A 15,247-nucleotide genomic window follows, 5' to 3' on the forward strand; every position below is an offset into this window, starting at 1 on the left:
TGTTGTTCATACTGGTGACATAAAACATAATGTGAGGTGTTTTTTGCATTTGCGTGACCTTGCCGTTATGTCGTTATGTCGCTAGTGTGAACCAGGCCTAAGGAATTCTTAAAGTGCCTATCTTTAACTATTTCACGCTTAAGATTCCTCTAAATCTTTTCGCCTACCTTTTGGCCAAACGAAGTTTTGTGTTTCCAGGCAGAATGCTCGTTATCAGCAATGAAAGTCGAAGAGATACAGAAGCTCGAGTAGAATTCTAACTGATGTGAAATGAACATCGTTTGAGCTTGACGCCTATTTATAGATTGCGCTCGAGCTCCGTTAATTAAGTTTATTCATTTGGCGATCAGATAAAAATCAATGAATGATCAGAGTTATTAAAGTCCATTTCTAAGCACGAGAGACACGGAAGTTTGTTTCAGAAGCATTTATGCATAGAAATACCGGTTTATTATTGACTGACGCGGTTAAAAAATACTCGGCTTCTAGCGGTAAATCTGCATTTATAATAGCTGGGAGTTTGGGTTTTTTTTGGTGTTGTTGTAGGAAGGCAGGGGGAGGGGGGTGGAAGTGGTGCCTCCGAATCCTCTTTACATCTCTGACACAGTGGTCTGAATGCTGAACAAAAGAGCTCATCTGTTAATAAGCAAAATGCGAGCTGATTTTGAAATGAACATGACTTTACGTTTGTGTCATCAGTAATTATCGTGTTCGAAGAATGCGTGGCTTACTCGCGGCAAGAACAACATAAATAACAGTGAAGCTAACACATTTTCCTCATTGATTTGAAATGAATTTCGAATCAATTCTTTTTAGGGCAAGTTAAAAGATACAAATGTTTTTCGTCCAGATTTTTACAAAAAAAAAGCAGGTGAGAACTTGGCTATTTTTGTTATCTCGGACTTTTTTTTATTAAAGTCGAGCCTCTCCATAAGGACACCTCTCGTGATGCGTCATGACTTACATCACGTATGTCCTTATCGCCGACCTAGGTGAAGAAAGGGACTACCGTAATTGCTCGAATAAGCGCCGCGGCGCTTATTAAATTTTTTACGCCTCCAGTGCGGCGCTTATTCGAGGGCGACGCTTATTTGAGGGCGGCGCTTATTAAAAAGTTTGACGCCACAAAGAATCTAATCCTTTACATTTATTAAAATAGGGTCCCCTGATTGCCAAAAGTCGTCTCTAGCTGAAGATTGTACTGAAGAATGTTCAATAGAAAAACTGAGCGGTAAAACAAGCACTTTGAACTGCAGAACGTCGCTTTTGATGGAAAGAAATGTCCAAGTTTGTTTAAGAGTTGCTTTGTAGTTCTGTTTCTAGTTAAACAGATTTCCTTGAATAAGCGCTGCATCGGGACTGCGGCGCCGGGGGCGGCGCTTATTATAAAAATATCTTTTTTGTCCGAAATGCGGCGCTTATTCGAGGGCGGCGCTTATTCGGGGGCGGCGCTTATTCGAGTAAATACGGTATGATAGTACAGAGGCTTTCCGAAGAACTCAACGCAATATCCCCCCAAAGCTAGAACCGGGATTTAAAAATCTCAAAAAAGTGTTAATATGAATTGTAAATCCACTCATAGCGGTCTGGCCTTACTAAAACCTGGAGAGAGAAAAAGACAGTGGGCAGATAAATGAAAGCTGCTCGAGAGTACGCTGTTGAGCAGATTCTGTGCAATTCCCCTTTTTATCCTTTTCTCTCATAAGCCCTCCCAATTGAAGGCCCATATATTTCTTTCTATTCAACTGTCAAAGTTTAAGGCCACTTTTTTCCTACCAGGTTACCGTCTTGAGAGTTTTAAATTTTTTTAAATCTTGGTGACACTGTCCCTTTAATTCATTAATGTAATTCAAATCAGTTTATAAAAACGTTTTTCAGAAAACAAGACAAGAACAAGTGGCTTTAAGCCACCGCACCGCAACCACGGATATAAGACCTACCACATTTAAAAGCCCACATTTCGTACCAAACTGTACAACCCCAGGGCTTACCGGTATACAAGCAGATTTTTTTTTTTGGGAAGCTTCCTTCCCAAGCTCTTTCCCTGGCCCTCGTGCTTCTGCTGGTCCTCCGCTGTCTCGTAAAGTTGTCCCGTTGAAGTTCCCTGCTCGGAAGAAAAAGCCCTGAGTCCTGTTTCCTGCTGCTGTTCTGCTTTTCCTGCTGTTCGCCTGTTTCCTTCAGTTGTGCGCTGCGGTCTCCTTAGCTGGTGTACTGCATTTGTAGTGTTGTCCTGTATGTTTGTTTTGCCCTGTGCATGTTTGTTCCCACGTTTAGCGGTCTCCTTGATTGGAAGCACTGCCTTCCCGTCTGTTTCCGTTTAATGTCCCGTTCGTGTTCAGTTTGGTTTTGTGTTTAATTTTTGTAGGAGGCGGGGTTCGATCCCCCGGCGAAGTTGGCGACATGGTTGTCCCTCAGTTTAGGTGGACCCTCCTCTTCGGGGGAGGATGAGGCGTGTTTGGTCGGTCAGGCATTGCACCGCCCGCAAGGGAGCCTGAGCCGTCCGCCTTAAACATAAAAAACAAGCAGATTTTTGCACTTTCTTACACGGTTGGGGAGCGTGATGGCCTAATAATGGTCACTGCGCTGGACTCTGGACCAAACAGTCCTGGATAGAGCTTTTGGGGGACAATGCGTTAAGTTCTTTGGAAAGCCTCTCATAAATGGACCGGGCGGCCATAAATTTTTTATCGTGAATTGAGGCGCGGCGCTCCCACATTAAGGGGCATGGCATAACGAAGAGTAATTGATAATGCATTCCCCGAACTGTTCCAAATTCAGGCCACTGGGTAAAAGAACAAAAGAGGATACGAAGGCACCACTTCCACACCCCCCTCCCCCCACCCCCCCGAGCCCCCTAAAAAAAAAAAACAACACCAAAAAACACCCCAATAAATGCATAAATGCATTCTATGCATAAATGCTTCTGAAACAAACTTCCGTGTCTCTCGTGCTTAGAAATGGACTTTAATAAATCTGATCATTCATTGATTTTTATCTGATCGCCAAATGAATAAACTTAATTAACGGAGCTCGAGCGCAATCTATAAATACACGTCAAGCTCAAACGATGTTCATTTCACATCAGTTAGAATTTTACTCGAGCTTCTGTATCTCTTCGACTTTCATTGCTGATAAAGAGCATTCTGCCTGGAGACACAAAACTTCGTTTGGCCAAAAGGTAGGCGAAAAGATTTAGAGGAATCTTTAAGCGTGAAATAGTTAAAGATAGGCACTTTAAGAATTCCTTAATTTGCATATTTGTGAAAACAGCCAGATAACACAAACACTTGAAGTTATGTCTGACAGGTATTTTCACTAGTATAAAACCGTTCTATGACATTCTTGCTTTCCTAGTAATTTTTAAAGAAAAAGTAAGAACGACCCTGTTACGGAATGGACAATTTCTTAAACAGTGATTTGGGAAATGCGAGCAACAGAAGTTCTTGTGAAACGAATATTGAATAACAACAGCGTATAATCTCGACAACAAATAAAATAAAGTTGCCGACATAAAAATTTGGAGAAACGATCGTACGCTCAAAAATCGCCATATCTTTGGCAAAGATTATGTATTTGTTTAAGATAAGCAAAGAATACCTGAAAACTGCTTATTATAAACGACTGTAACCCTTTCATGTTTCTCCCGATTATTTGCTGTTAAATGAGCTGATCCGCTGAAATGACGCCGAAATGGCCAATTTACTAGAGGTTCCATAATTTTTTATTCTTAACGGTTACATTTCCCCAATTTTTTTATTAATGGAATCAATTCACCAATGAACAAGCTTTGTTCATGGTAAATGGCTTGTTCTAAATCGAGATAACAGTGGAATTATAAGCCTTTCATTTTGTAGTAAATTTGAGACTGTTCAAAACATCGTTAACATACCTTCGAACTTCTTGGCCGTTGATCATCCAAACTCAACATTTGCCGAATCTATTTTGATATATAGAAAGAAGAAAGATAGTTCTTTATAACTATACCAAGTATGATCGAGAAACTGTGACGGCAGGTTCAGTGTCGAAGTAACAAGAACACCTTCGATCCGCCATGTTGGCGGGCCGTCACGGGCGCTTCAAATCGGCCTTCTCGATATTTTCCAAAATAAAAAGAATTGAAACTTTTTAATATCCATTTGGTAGTTAGGACCCTAAAACAAGACTGCATGCCAAATTTCAGCGAAATCGGTGAGGTACGGTGTCCGCGAACTTTTAAAAAAGCTCGAAAATTATGGAGTATTACACTTAAGCAATTGTTATGGAAACTTTCCTTACATAACCGTTCCGTTGCCGACCCCGTGTAGCAGGGCTTTCTGCATTACACAAGCTGGAATGTATCATAAATTACATACCGTACCACAAAAAATTAAGAAAAAAATTAGCTCAACTCTATCTAGAAAGGAATTTCTCAAGCAAAAATTTTTTTGCGTACCTGGGGAAGAAATATAGCAGTCGGAAGCCGAGAGAACGAGTCGAAAACCCGCTAGATGAATGGATGGGTAGGAGAGGAATCCCCATTTTTTTTTGTCCCGGCGAAACGCCCATACATTTTTTTATAATAATACCCCGTAAAAGCGGCCAACGACCACATTCTGAAATCCCAACCTGTTAATCCTTTATAACTTTACCTCGTTAATCCGGTCACTCGAACCAAATACCCATTTTTCAACCCAGTTGTATTCATTTTCCCATTATATTGTATAAATTATTTGCTGATTGAATCTTCATTAGTTTTTTTTTACTGTATATGGGTGAATTTTCAGTGACGCGTAATTTTTTGCTTGCCTGAAAAATATAGAGACAATGTATGAACGACTTGCGTACACGTTTCTGCAAGTCGTTCATACCTTGTATCTAATTTTTTTTCGTGCACGTAAACGCACATAAAGAAAGTACGCGTCACTGGAACTCCACCTTATCTTCAGTCGGGATTTTTTATCAAGAATAGTTGTTTAAAAGTGCAATTGTTAGGTCACTTACTTGAAGTAGACCTCGGAAGTAGACCAGTCATAAAATTTGACCCTATCCCGTAAATGCGGCCACCCCGTTAATACGGCAGTCAAACCTGTATAAAGCGGACACCCTTTATGAACTGGACAGTAGCCAAGGTCCTAAATTTTTTTTCCCTTATTTACTGTAAATTATACCTCTTCTATCTCATTTGGTATAGAAATCTTGTTTGATCAACTGAATGTTACAGTATGATCTGTAACTACATGTAATGCTTCGATCAATTTTCGATATATAGTTTACGTGAGTAGTCCCAAAAGTGTACAGCATTTGTAAGAATGGTATTTAAGCATTTCCTGAGAGTGTCCGCCTAATACAAGATTCACTGTACATGTCTTTTTCTCTTCACGTTCAGGATCTACAAGCTTACTAATTAACATAAATATTACGAAAGGCAAAGAACCAATGCATCACTACCCTCCACAGCACTTAGTTTTACGTGGCAATTGGCAGCTGCGGAGACGGCTGGTATCAGATTACACCACTTTGTTGGAATTCAACGAGTCGTGTTGAATTTCAACAAATCCTGGCTTGGACTTTCTTGGAGGGACGATTTTAGCGTATGAAAACTGTGAAGAAAATAAAACATCGTATAAATTTTATTCTATTGCAATCGAGATGGGATATGAATATTAGGCCGAATTGGGTTAACCTCCTACGCAGGCGCTTTTGGTGATACTGCGCAGTGATAAGCACAGAGACCGTCTACGAAGGAGGCTTAATTTGGGTACAGTAATGACCCAATTACACCATTCTTTTGAGGTGGTGCTACCTTATATACCATGCCATGAAAAAGACACGCAATCAGAATACGGAGAGCCGTTGTATATTCGAAGGTATTCAACTCAATATTCCCATCGAATACTGTGATCTTTTTCTTGACGAAGTTTAAGCGTTTTTTTTCCCTGGCATGGTATAAAATGGTTACACAAAACTTTCTCGTGGTATGCTATGGAATATCCCACTTGTCACTTGTATTTTCTTGATTAACACAGACAGCAAGTATCAATTTCATTGGTAAAACAAATACAATTTTTGGACGAAATATTTTAAATAAATCCAATCCTCAATTGTTTTGTCCAGTGCACTAAGGAAAAGAAACAACTTTTCTTTATCGTTATGTCCTTATGTTGCTAGTATGAACCAACTCCACTTTAGCATGCATGTGCCTAAGAAAATTAAACTAGTAATAACGAGCAATAATTATACTGTATGTACAGTTTTAAGTCAAAGTTCAAGCAGTTAACATTTACCGCATGTGCATAATCAATCCATGATCCAGTGTTGACGTAAATCAATTTTCCAATTCTGCTTTTAATCGTCTCTCCGCGCCATTCGTGAGTGTGACCCAGTACTACCACGTCCTCGCCACACCGAGACAAAAAGTCTTCAAAATTTCCCAGGGCACCTTTAAGCAGGCTGTAGGCATCACTTGAACCAAACTGGAAAAAATAGCAAAAATGATTTCTTTATTAAAAAAAATGTGTGATTTCCAGTAAGGAAACTATGTATGATGTTTGTTTGCTTAAGATATTTTTAAGTTGTGGTAAGTCTTTTACCTTCTTAACATGGCGTTTAAAGTATCTAGACTTAAGTAGATTTTCCATTTTGATAGACTTCCCTCCTTCTAAAAGAATGTGCTCATTCAGGAAGACATCTCTCTCGAGTGCAGCTTCTATCAGCGACTCTGTGAACCTTCTCTGTGGAGACTTCTTTGCAAGCAACTCAATAATGGACGAACCGATAACGTCACGATGCAGCCCATTCAGCATGGATCGAGTGACGGAGTGGAGAATCTGTACACGAAACATTATGCAGATTACATTAGTTAAAAATTGACTAAGACTTAACTTGATATTTAAAATGCCCTGAAACCTTATCATCTTCCCGATGGGAGAGCTTGCGTGCCGCAATGACCTTGAGAGCTATACCGTTGGGGGTCTTCCCCCAGCAGTTCTAACCTTGGCGTGCAGGTCAAAGGGTAGAGGCCAGGCTAAATGGAAAAGAGTGTTATATGTATGACGATAAGTAAGTCAGAAGTAAGTCAGAAGTAAAATCTAATCATGTGGATTTTTGCATGACACAGAGTTGCAAAATGATTCTTTTTTTAAAATAATCCAAAATATGTGCATTGTTTTTAACAGAAAGTAGCTGGGGTTCCACTTCTATATATCTCTGTGAATCACGCGACATGTACAGGAACCAAACGGTTTTTTTTAAAGGCCTGTTTACATTCTCATTTCAATGGACGGAATTTATTAAATGGTTTCATCACATTTTTAAACACCGAGAAGGGAATGAAAATGCGACCTGCAGCGGATTGCTTTGGACAACAACAAAGGTATTTGGAAATGCGATCATACGCTCTCCGCTCTTGCCTCTCTCAAGTGTCTCTCTTCAAAATCGAAACTTAAACTTAAAAAATAAACAGAGAAATAATGTCGTAAATATCTACGCTAATTCCAAACCACCGTCACGGTTCTGATTTCCTTTGTTTTATCTTAAAAAATTATAGATGAGTTTGATAAAGGTTGATCTCACATCTGATCACGCCTTAAAATGGAAATGTTACCCACCTGCTGTACTTCACTCATTGATGAGTCAGACGTGGCAGCTGAACGTGCAACGTAATAACCAATAGGCTTGCCGCATAGCTCGTCACTGGGTTCTGTCACTGAGTAGGAATTGAAGACATCCCATTCATGGCCATGCGCAAACCGCACCCGATACTGTTTTCCATCATCGCTATTGATGACGTAGATGAGAGTTCCTGGTATGAACTCTACGTTAGGGCCAAACAGATCTCGACATGTCCCGGCGTCCATTTCGTGGTCATGATTTCCACGGATGTAGAAAACTTTGACGTCATCATTTTTAGCCATCTGTCGAACGGAGCTGATGAATAGAGAGCAAACTTCGTTTTTCTTCCATTTGGCCTTTCGTTCATGATTTGATGGCGGAGAAACAGTGTAAGGATCCAGCCACATTTCAAAGACATCACCAAGTAATATCAGCGTATTGAGAGTATCCTTGAAACAATAAAAAAGAGAAATTGAAATAACTATTTTTTCCATCTCTTTTTTCTTAGCTAGCCTTACATTCCCCTCTTCTTTTAACTTCTACTAATTATTTTCTAGAAGGTTCTTAAGAAAGTGTTTCCGGATCCCTTGGTGTACGACATTCAGTCATTGTTTACAGCTTTCAGTTTTTTTCCGAAATTCAATAACAAATGTTTCCATGACAGGGATACAGAAGCTATTCCTAAGTTTGTAAATTTCTTTTCTACATAAGAAATCCTAGTTCATTCCTTCGCTCACTTTAATTGTTACTAAATATCAGCTTACGATAGTCATTACTGATATTAATTAGTGTCTGCGTACATGTGTACACAAGTCACGTAATAATTACAAAGGATCAGATATAAAATACATGTAGCATGAAACTTAAACTTTAGGTTATTTGGCAACTCTATTAAGATATGATGTCACCTTTGCCATGTTTTTAAGTTGTTCCATAAATCCAACTAGTCGTTCCTGAATTCCTTCACTCCATTGTGAGTCAAGGTGAAGGTCACTCATGCAGATGATCAGGTTTTTCACGGGATCATTTGGGCGTGGCATCTCACGAACAACAACTTGCTCTGCGTCTGTGCCAGCCGGCGGCTGGTAACTAGAAATGGAATTAAAATAATAGCGGAGCTCCTCAGCGCGCGCCAGCGCGCGGAGCGGAGCACCATGGGTAATGCGGGTACGAGAGAATTTTTGTAAACCCAGGAGGCCGAAAAAATTTGGTGCGTACGCCCGACCGCGCGCGCGTACAGACTCTCGGGGAGGGGGAGGGGAGTCCCAAGGCAACCCAAGCAGAGGGGGGAGGGGAGACAATCTGAGTGAGGAGTGAGGTAATCGACTAAGATCTTTGATATTGGACATCCATTTTATGGTCAATTGACAGCTGTCAAAACAACGTATCCGCTGACCAGTATCACATGACCATGTCGCGGGCTCAGGTTTAGAACTAGTCAAGGACGCGTGTTTTTTTGAAGTTGACCGCTGACCAAGTGATAGCATTGCTATTGGTCCGCGGGCGCAAGTACTTTTCCATGGTCAGTCCATTTAGATTTACATGAAGGACAAAGTAAACACCCCGGTCAGTTTGAAAGCTGAACGAAGCACAAGGAGAAACCGAGCAGGAAAAAGAAATGTCTACGTAAATATTTCTCGGTCTACCCCGTCTAAAGGCTTTACACATCATGGAAGTTATGGCAAACGATAAGGGCTTACGGGGAGATCCGAAAAAATGGCACAGGTGGAGAGCGAGCGAGTTTCTACCGTTTCGGCGGCTGACCAGCTCTAGTAATTGAGTTAAACGCAATTAACTGAAGTGAAGGAAAAAAGAAGTGTCAATAGCTACACGGATGGAAAAGGCTGAAATAGACCTTCGCAGATAATTCAAAGGTCGGTGGTGCTGGAGTAAGTTATAATTTATAGCTTACACATATCATGTACAACGCGGTTGGATAATAATACGAAAAACTGCGGCCGCTTCGCCTCCGATTAATTCATGAGCTGGTTGAAAGCTTTGCCCTGCTGAATTGCTGTGAATTGACAAGCATTCTCCGACTTCAAATATGAGGTAACAAACTTTGACTTTACTGAATACACTAAGTCCATGTTTTTTGTGAAAATCTGTAATTATATGCTTACACATGTACTACGCGGTTGGATAATACGAAAAACTGCGGCCGCTTCGCCTCCGATTAATTCATGAGCTGTTAATGACTTAATGTTTTTATTTAAACTCCCAGCTAAACTTAGTGTTTTAGTTTTTTTAATTCATCTATTTATTCTTATTTACTCGCTGTTGGAATTCGTTTGAACGAACTATTTTAGGGTCGTGGACGAATACGCTAAGAGATCGTTACGTTGCGAATTTCTTGCGTTGACACGTTTTTACCACACCTTAGCAGAAACAAAAAAAAAACTCAGTTTATTTCCACATAAAACTATCTTAGTTAATTATTTTGAGTAATTTTATAAAACACAATTGTTCGCTCTACTAGTAATTCATGCCATTTTAGACACTGTATGCAGCTGTGTATGCAAACTTACATTGACTATCACCATGACAGTGTTGAATGTGTATCTTTGCAATGGCAATGTTTTTTCTATACAAGTAAGTTAACAAGAAATCTCCAAGTAGAAAAGCTAAATATCCCATTGTAGGAAGGAAGGGTCACTACACTGAGTGTATAAACGAAAGAGGCTAATATTATTATATTTGATGAGATCCATTAAATAAGACAGAATTTTTTATAAATTCTTTTATAAACAGGGCCATTAATTAGAGCTAGTGTGGTGGTTTTTAATAGATTATTATGTCAATCCTTCTTTTAGGTAGTGTTATATTCTGCCATTAAGCCGCAATGAATGAACAATACCTACAGTCAAGTTTTGTTGAACTTGGTATAGAATGCTCTGTGCAAAGTGGACAACAGCAAAGTAAATCAGGTATCTAGTTTATATTAGTTATAATTGAAATATGTTTTTATTCAGTTTCGTTCTTTTTTTACCCAGCTGCTTTAATCTGCATTTGGTTGCTGCTGATCTTCTTACTTTGTGAAATATTTGCATTCATTATTCAACTCCTCAATGGAGGTTGCCTATTCACCGAGTTAGGATTTCAAATTGGATTTTGAGTTAGGATTTTGAGTTGGATTTACAAGTTCGATTTTCCAGTTGGATTTCTAGTTGGATTTCGAGTTAAGATTTCAAGTTGGATTTCAAGTTAGGATTTCGAGTTGGATTTTCGAGTTGGATTTTGGAGTTGGATTTCGAGTTAGATTTCGAGTTAGGATTTCGAGTTGGATTTTCAAGTTGCTTACCGTACTAAGCACTCCGGTTAGCCTACTATACACGCCAGTTAGCTTACTATGCACTCCGGTTAGCCTACTACACACTCCTGTTAGCCTACTATTCACTTTGGTTAGCCTACTATGCACTCCAGTTAGCCTGTTTATGGTTAGCTTTCAATAATTGTAATGGGTTTTGCTTTGTCAAAAAAAATCCAACTCGAAATCCTAACTCGAAAATCCAACTCGAAATCCTAACTCGAAAATCCAACTCGAAAATCCAACTCGAAATCCTTACTCGAAATCCAACTCGAAAATCCAACTAGTAATCCTAACTCAAAAATCCAACTCGAAAATCCAACTCGAAAATCCAACTTGTAATCCTAACTCAAAAATCCAACTCGAAAATCCAACTCAAAAATCCAACTTGAAATCCTAACTCGAAATCCTAACTCGGGAGTTAGTTTGTCTCTCTTCAATGACATTCAAAACAACTACAATGTATTAGTAGACAATTTAAATAATTAATATTTCACTAAAAGTATGTTTTCATGAAATGCCTAGATCTTGTACCAGAAAATATCTATACCCTATCCTCACTGTGGAAGGTTAAATGGTTTGAATGTCACCTCCCCTCACAAACTCCTCACAAATTCCAATGTGTGGTTATGGCAGAAATCCATGGCCAGCTCATCCTCAGTGTATGAACCAGTGAAACAAGGCATCAAAGAGCCTCAAAACAACATGGAGCAGGAAAACAATAGCTTCAAAACAGACATTTTTCACAGGTTCTTATACCAAGGAAAACCCAAATATTCAGATCCATCCCATGTAAGGTCAATGGAAGTTCCAAAAGGGCTAGCGGGAGGGGGAGGGGGGTTGATTAAAGGCCAAACCTTTTAATTACCGGTAAGAGGGGGTGTTAGGGTTTGCAGTGATGCTTTGAGTTTATTAAAATATTTAGTTGACTTTGCAGTTATCAGTAAAAAAAATAGTCTGTGCTGATCCATCTCTGTTAAATATCTAATGGATCCTTTTGCATCCAGTGGTTTGGCTTCAGTTAAACAAGCTCAAGTTAAGTGTTTTGTTTTATAAATTATTGATATTGATGACAATTAATCAATTTTAATTTAATATGTGGCATTTGACTTTTTTCAGGGTTAGCATGAGTTGCAGAGTTTGCAGTGCCACAGACACAAAAAAAGACAAGGACAAGGACATAAATAGAAAACAGGAAAGATTAAATCCAGCTCGATGTTTGGGTGTCGTCATGATGCTATTTTTAAGAGACTAGTAAATTACATGTAAATTAAAATCAAGAAAAGCTGCAAATAAGCAAAATTTAGATTTTAAATGTTAACCTATTTACAGTGTACTTCAGAAAACGACTTCTTGATTGACCTGTCACTTTCACATCTTGTTAGATGTAACAAGGGCATTATGAAGTGATCTTTTCAAAAATATGCAGCGAAAACAGTAACAGCAGAAATGGTGGTAGTTTAAAATTGCTATTTTCAATGTTTTGACTGGTAAGAAACCACATGTGACCAAGCTAAAATCTGTTTGGCAAGTTAACATGACCTGCAAGTGTCCAAATGTTTTGAGCCCTCAACTACACAGGACTTACATGTAGTTGTCTAATTACATGATAAGATCTTTGGTTGACTTTGGGGGAGGTAGTGGAGTTACAAAGCAATGTAATTATTTGAATTTGGATTAGTTATGCTGAAACTGGTGGTACTGTAATTCTAAAGTATAGGTGAGTTTAAAACCGTTATTGCAAGCAATATACGTTACCAATTTCATTCTTATGTATTGTATGCTGTGTACAATTTATAAGAACAGCTATATTTTTAAAATAAGTGAAATATTCTAAAGCCAGATAAAATTTGCAGTATCCATAAGGTACCATGTAGCAACCAAATTGTGACTCGCTTGCTTACTTTGTGAACTCCATGACAAATGGGCAACATGACTCCATAAAGATGTGGACAATAATACAAACAAATTTTTAAAAGAGTAGTCAAAGTATTGATGTTATATTTTTTCTTGCATAGTTTTATACACAAGCAGACATGATTCTATTTTTTTTTTCTGGGTAATCAAATAACAAAACTGAGTTTGAGACTCACAAACAATATTCTAGCTTCCCAGAATTTTTGCTTTTTTTCTGTAAGTGAGGTGAAACCCCTTAAGAGGAAGGGGAGTCAAAAGACATGTAAAAGTGAACAAGGTGCTATCTTCTTATTTTCTTTCTTTTTTTTTTTTTTTTGGGGGGGGGGGGGGTTGGGGATGGGGTGACCCTGTTCGGTGGAATGACAGAATGTCACTTCTTTGTTTCCGGAGTTAGGTTCACCCCTGTTTGCTCGCAGTTAGCTTTATTCATCTGATTTGCTTGCGGTTAGCTTTCACTCTAGTTTGCTTGTGGTTAGCTTTCACTCCGGTTTGCTTGGAGTTAGCTTGGTTTGGGCAACATGCTGTAAACCATTAGCTATAACCTCTGCCATTTCCATTCAAAATTAAAATATAGGCAACTAGTGAAAATGAAAATGAATAAATGAGTGAATGAAAAAAATTAAAATCAACCTTATTATAAATGTAGATGTTTGTTATTTCCTTTATACTCTAAATGTAAAGTGATTTTTTCTTTCTTTTAAAGCTGGTAAAGCAACAACAAAAATGCCTAATTTGCCATGTGATATGCCTATCTACCCCGACATGCAGCCCTACTCCTCCCTCCTTTTTTCTACATGAAGGTAACATAATTGCCCGTTTTGCAACATAATTTCCCATCCAGACTTCTTTATAATAATGCTTTCGGTGGAATTATAACATTTTGATTGATTTTGTTTGTTCTCTTATTTGGTGTTGCTGTACACGGTACCCGGAGGGGGGATGGTACTCCCATATAAGAGCTATACGGGTATGTGCCGCTCAACATGGTATGCTTTTTGTCTCTCTGACTCTGAAACAGGGTATACAAATCACCCTTTTGACTCTGGAACAGGGTTGATTGTTTTCCCAGAATCCTGATTAAACACTATCAAGTATATAGCTATGAAACTCCGCTCCTTTCATCGCTTTATCTCCAAGCCACAGACGAAGTCAAGTGAGAGCTTTGTGATGTACGGTAGTGTTTTTATATCTATCTTCATATATTTCCATTGTGGATATTGCTGGAACAGGGTACCTACTTTGCAGTGTTTGTCTGGAACAGGGTCGCAAATTGAACCTTTTGTCTCTGGAACAGGTCCAGAGTCTCAGCAACGCAACGGCACACCCCCATAGTAAATTTTAGGGAGTACCCCCCCCCCCACCCCCGGACACGGTAAAAAAGAAATAAGGAAAAATATTAATTACCGTATTTTCTCGATTAAACGCCCCCGGCGTTTATTTCAAACTTGGCCCGATAGGGCCGGCGTTTATTTGAATTTAGGAGTTTTGTTAAGCCCTATGTTTCTAAGGAATGATTTTTAGCGGAGCTCCTAAGCGTAGCACCATACGCATGAAAGAAGGAACACTATCAAAATGAGTTTTCATGGTCAACATGGATAGCGGCATGGTTCGCGGGCGCGTACGTCGTACGTACGGAGTTGCGCAAGATGGCCGCCATAGTTTGATGGTAGAAATAGTGAAGCAAGAAGGCCGTATAAAGGCGGCCGTATAAAGGCGGCCTTTAAAATTTAAAGAGGTTTGAAAAGAAAAACAAGAAGCAATGAAACAAAATGTGGCTGAAAATTACGTGTAGAAAGTAATCGACCGCCAAAAAAGTGGACATGGAGAGCCATAATCGATCGATGACTTTCGTGTCTATCTGTAAAGCCAGCATCGTACATGAAGGAGTATCGAAAGCTAAATCGGGTTGATATAATAAACAAACCATTTTATTGCTACGGGGTAAAACAAAAAACAAAAAAACAAAAGAAAAGAAAAAGAAAAAAAAATTGACCCTCCGGGATTTGAACTCACGACCTCCGGATACGCAGACTAGCACCTTACCGATTGAGCTAATCCGACAGACACTGAAATATATGTAGAATATATCCTATATCAATGTAATAGATATATTGTGGAGTCTACTAAACTGCTGCGAAACTATAACAGGATCGCGAAACTATTTTCTATTGCTAGAAAGCAGATAATTTACTGTACTCTTAAGTAATTTTTCGTGCCATGAGTAATGATTTTGCCCCGCTTTAAGATTATTATTTTTGTCGTACTGCTGACATTCAGTATAACCGTGAGCTATTTAAATTTGTGTCGCACCTATAAACCGCCATAAACATTAGTACTTTGGCCGCTTATTCACTAGAATGAAAACATTGTAAGCTCCAGTGAAAATTAAATAAATGGGGAGCTCCGCTTTTAGGCTTGCCTAAATCTATATAT

General features: G+C 39.0%; 1 protein-coding gene and 1 long non-coding RNA gene across 2 annotated transcripts in view; one reads left to right on the forward strand and one right to left on the reverse strand.

The window, feature by feature from the left end:
* Nucleotides 1-5,486: 5,486 nt before the first annotated feature.
* The window catches only part of LOC144642228 (uncharacterized), a 28,067-nt gene continuing 18,306 nt past the window's right edge, over nucleotides 5,487-15,247 (reverse strand). The window contains exons 16-19 of the mRNA XM_078501210.1: nucleotides 7,587-8,039; nucleotides 6,570-6,806; nucleotides 6,264-6,452; nucleotides 5,487-5,579 (exon numbers count right to left, since the gene is read on the reverse strand). Coding sequence (XP_078357336.1) covers nucleotides 5,487-5,579; nucleotides 6,264-6,452; nucleotides 6,570-6,806; nucleotides 7,587-8,039 — 972 coding nt within the window. The remainder of the gene's footprint in view (nucleotides 5,580-6,263; nucleotides 6,453-6,569; nucleotides 6,807-7,586; nucleotides 8,040-15,247) is intronic.
* On the forward strand, nucleotides 9,160-12,633 carry LOC144643642 (uncharacterized). The gene is made up of 3 exons (XR_013568944.1): nucleotides 9,160-9,642; nucleotides 10,404-10,517; nucleotides 12,017-12,633. It is a non-coding gene; the product is annotated as an uncharacterized LOC144643642 (long non-coding RNA).

The sequence above is a fragment of the Oculina patagonica genome, chromosome 2 (genome assembly GCF_052425735.1).
Source record: "Oculina patagonica isolate OP01 chromosome 2, crgOcupat, whole genome shotgun sequence".
Classification (NCBI taxonomy): domain Eukaryota; kingdom Metazoa; phylum Cnidaria; class Anthozoa; order Scleractinia; family Oculinidae; genus Oculina; species Oculina patagonica.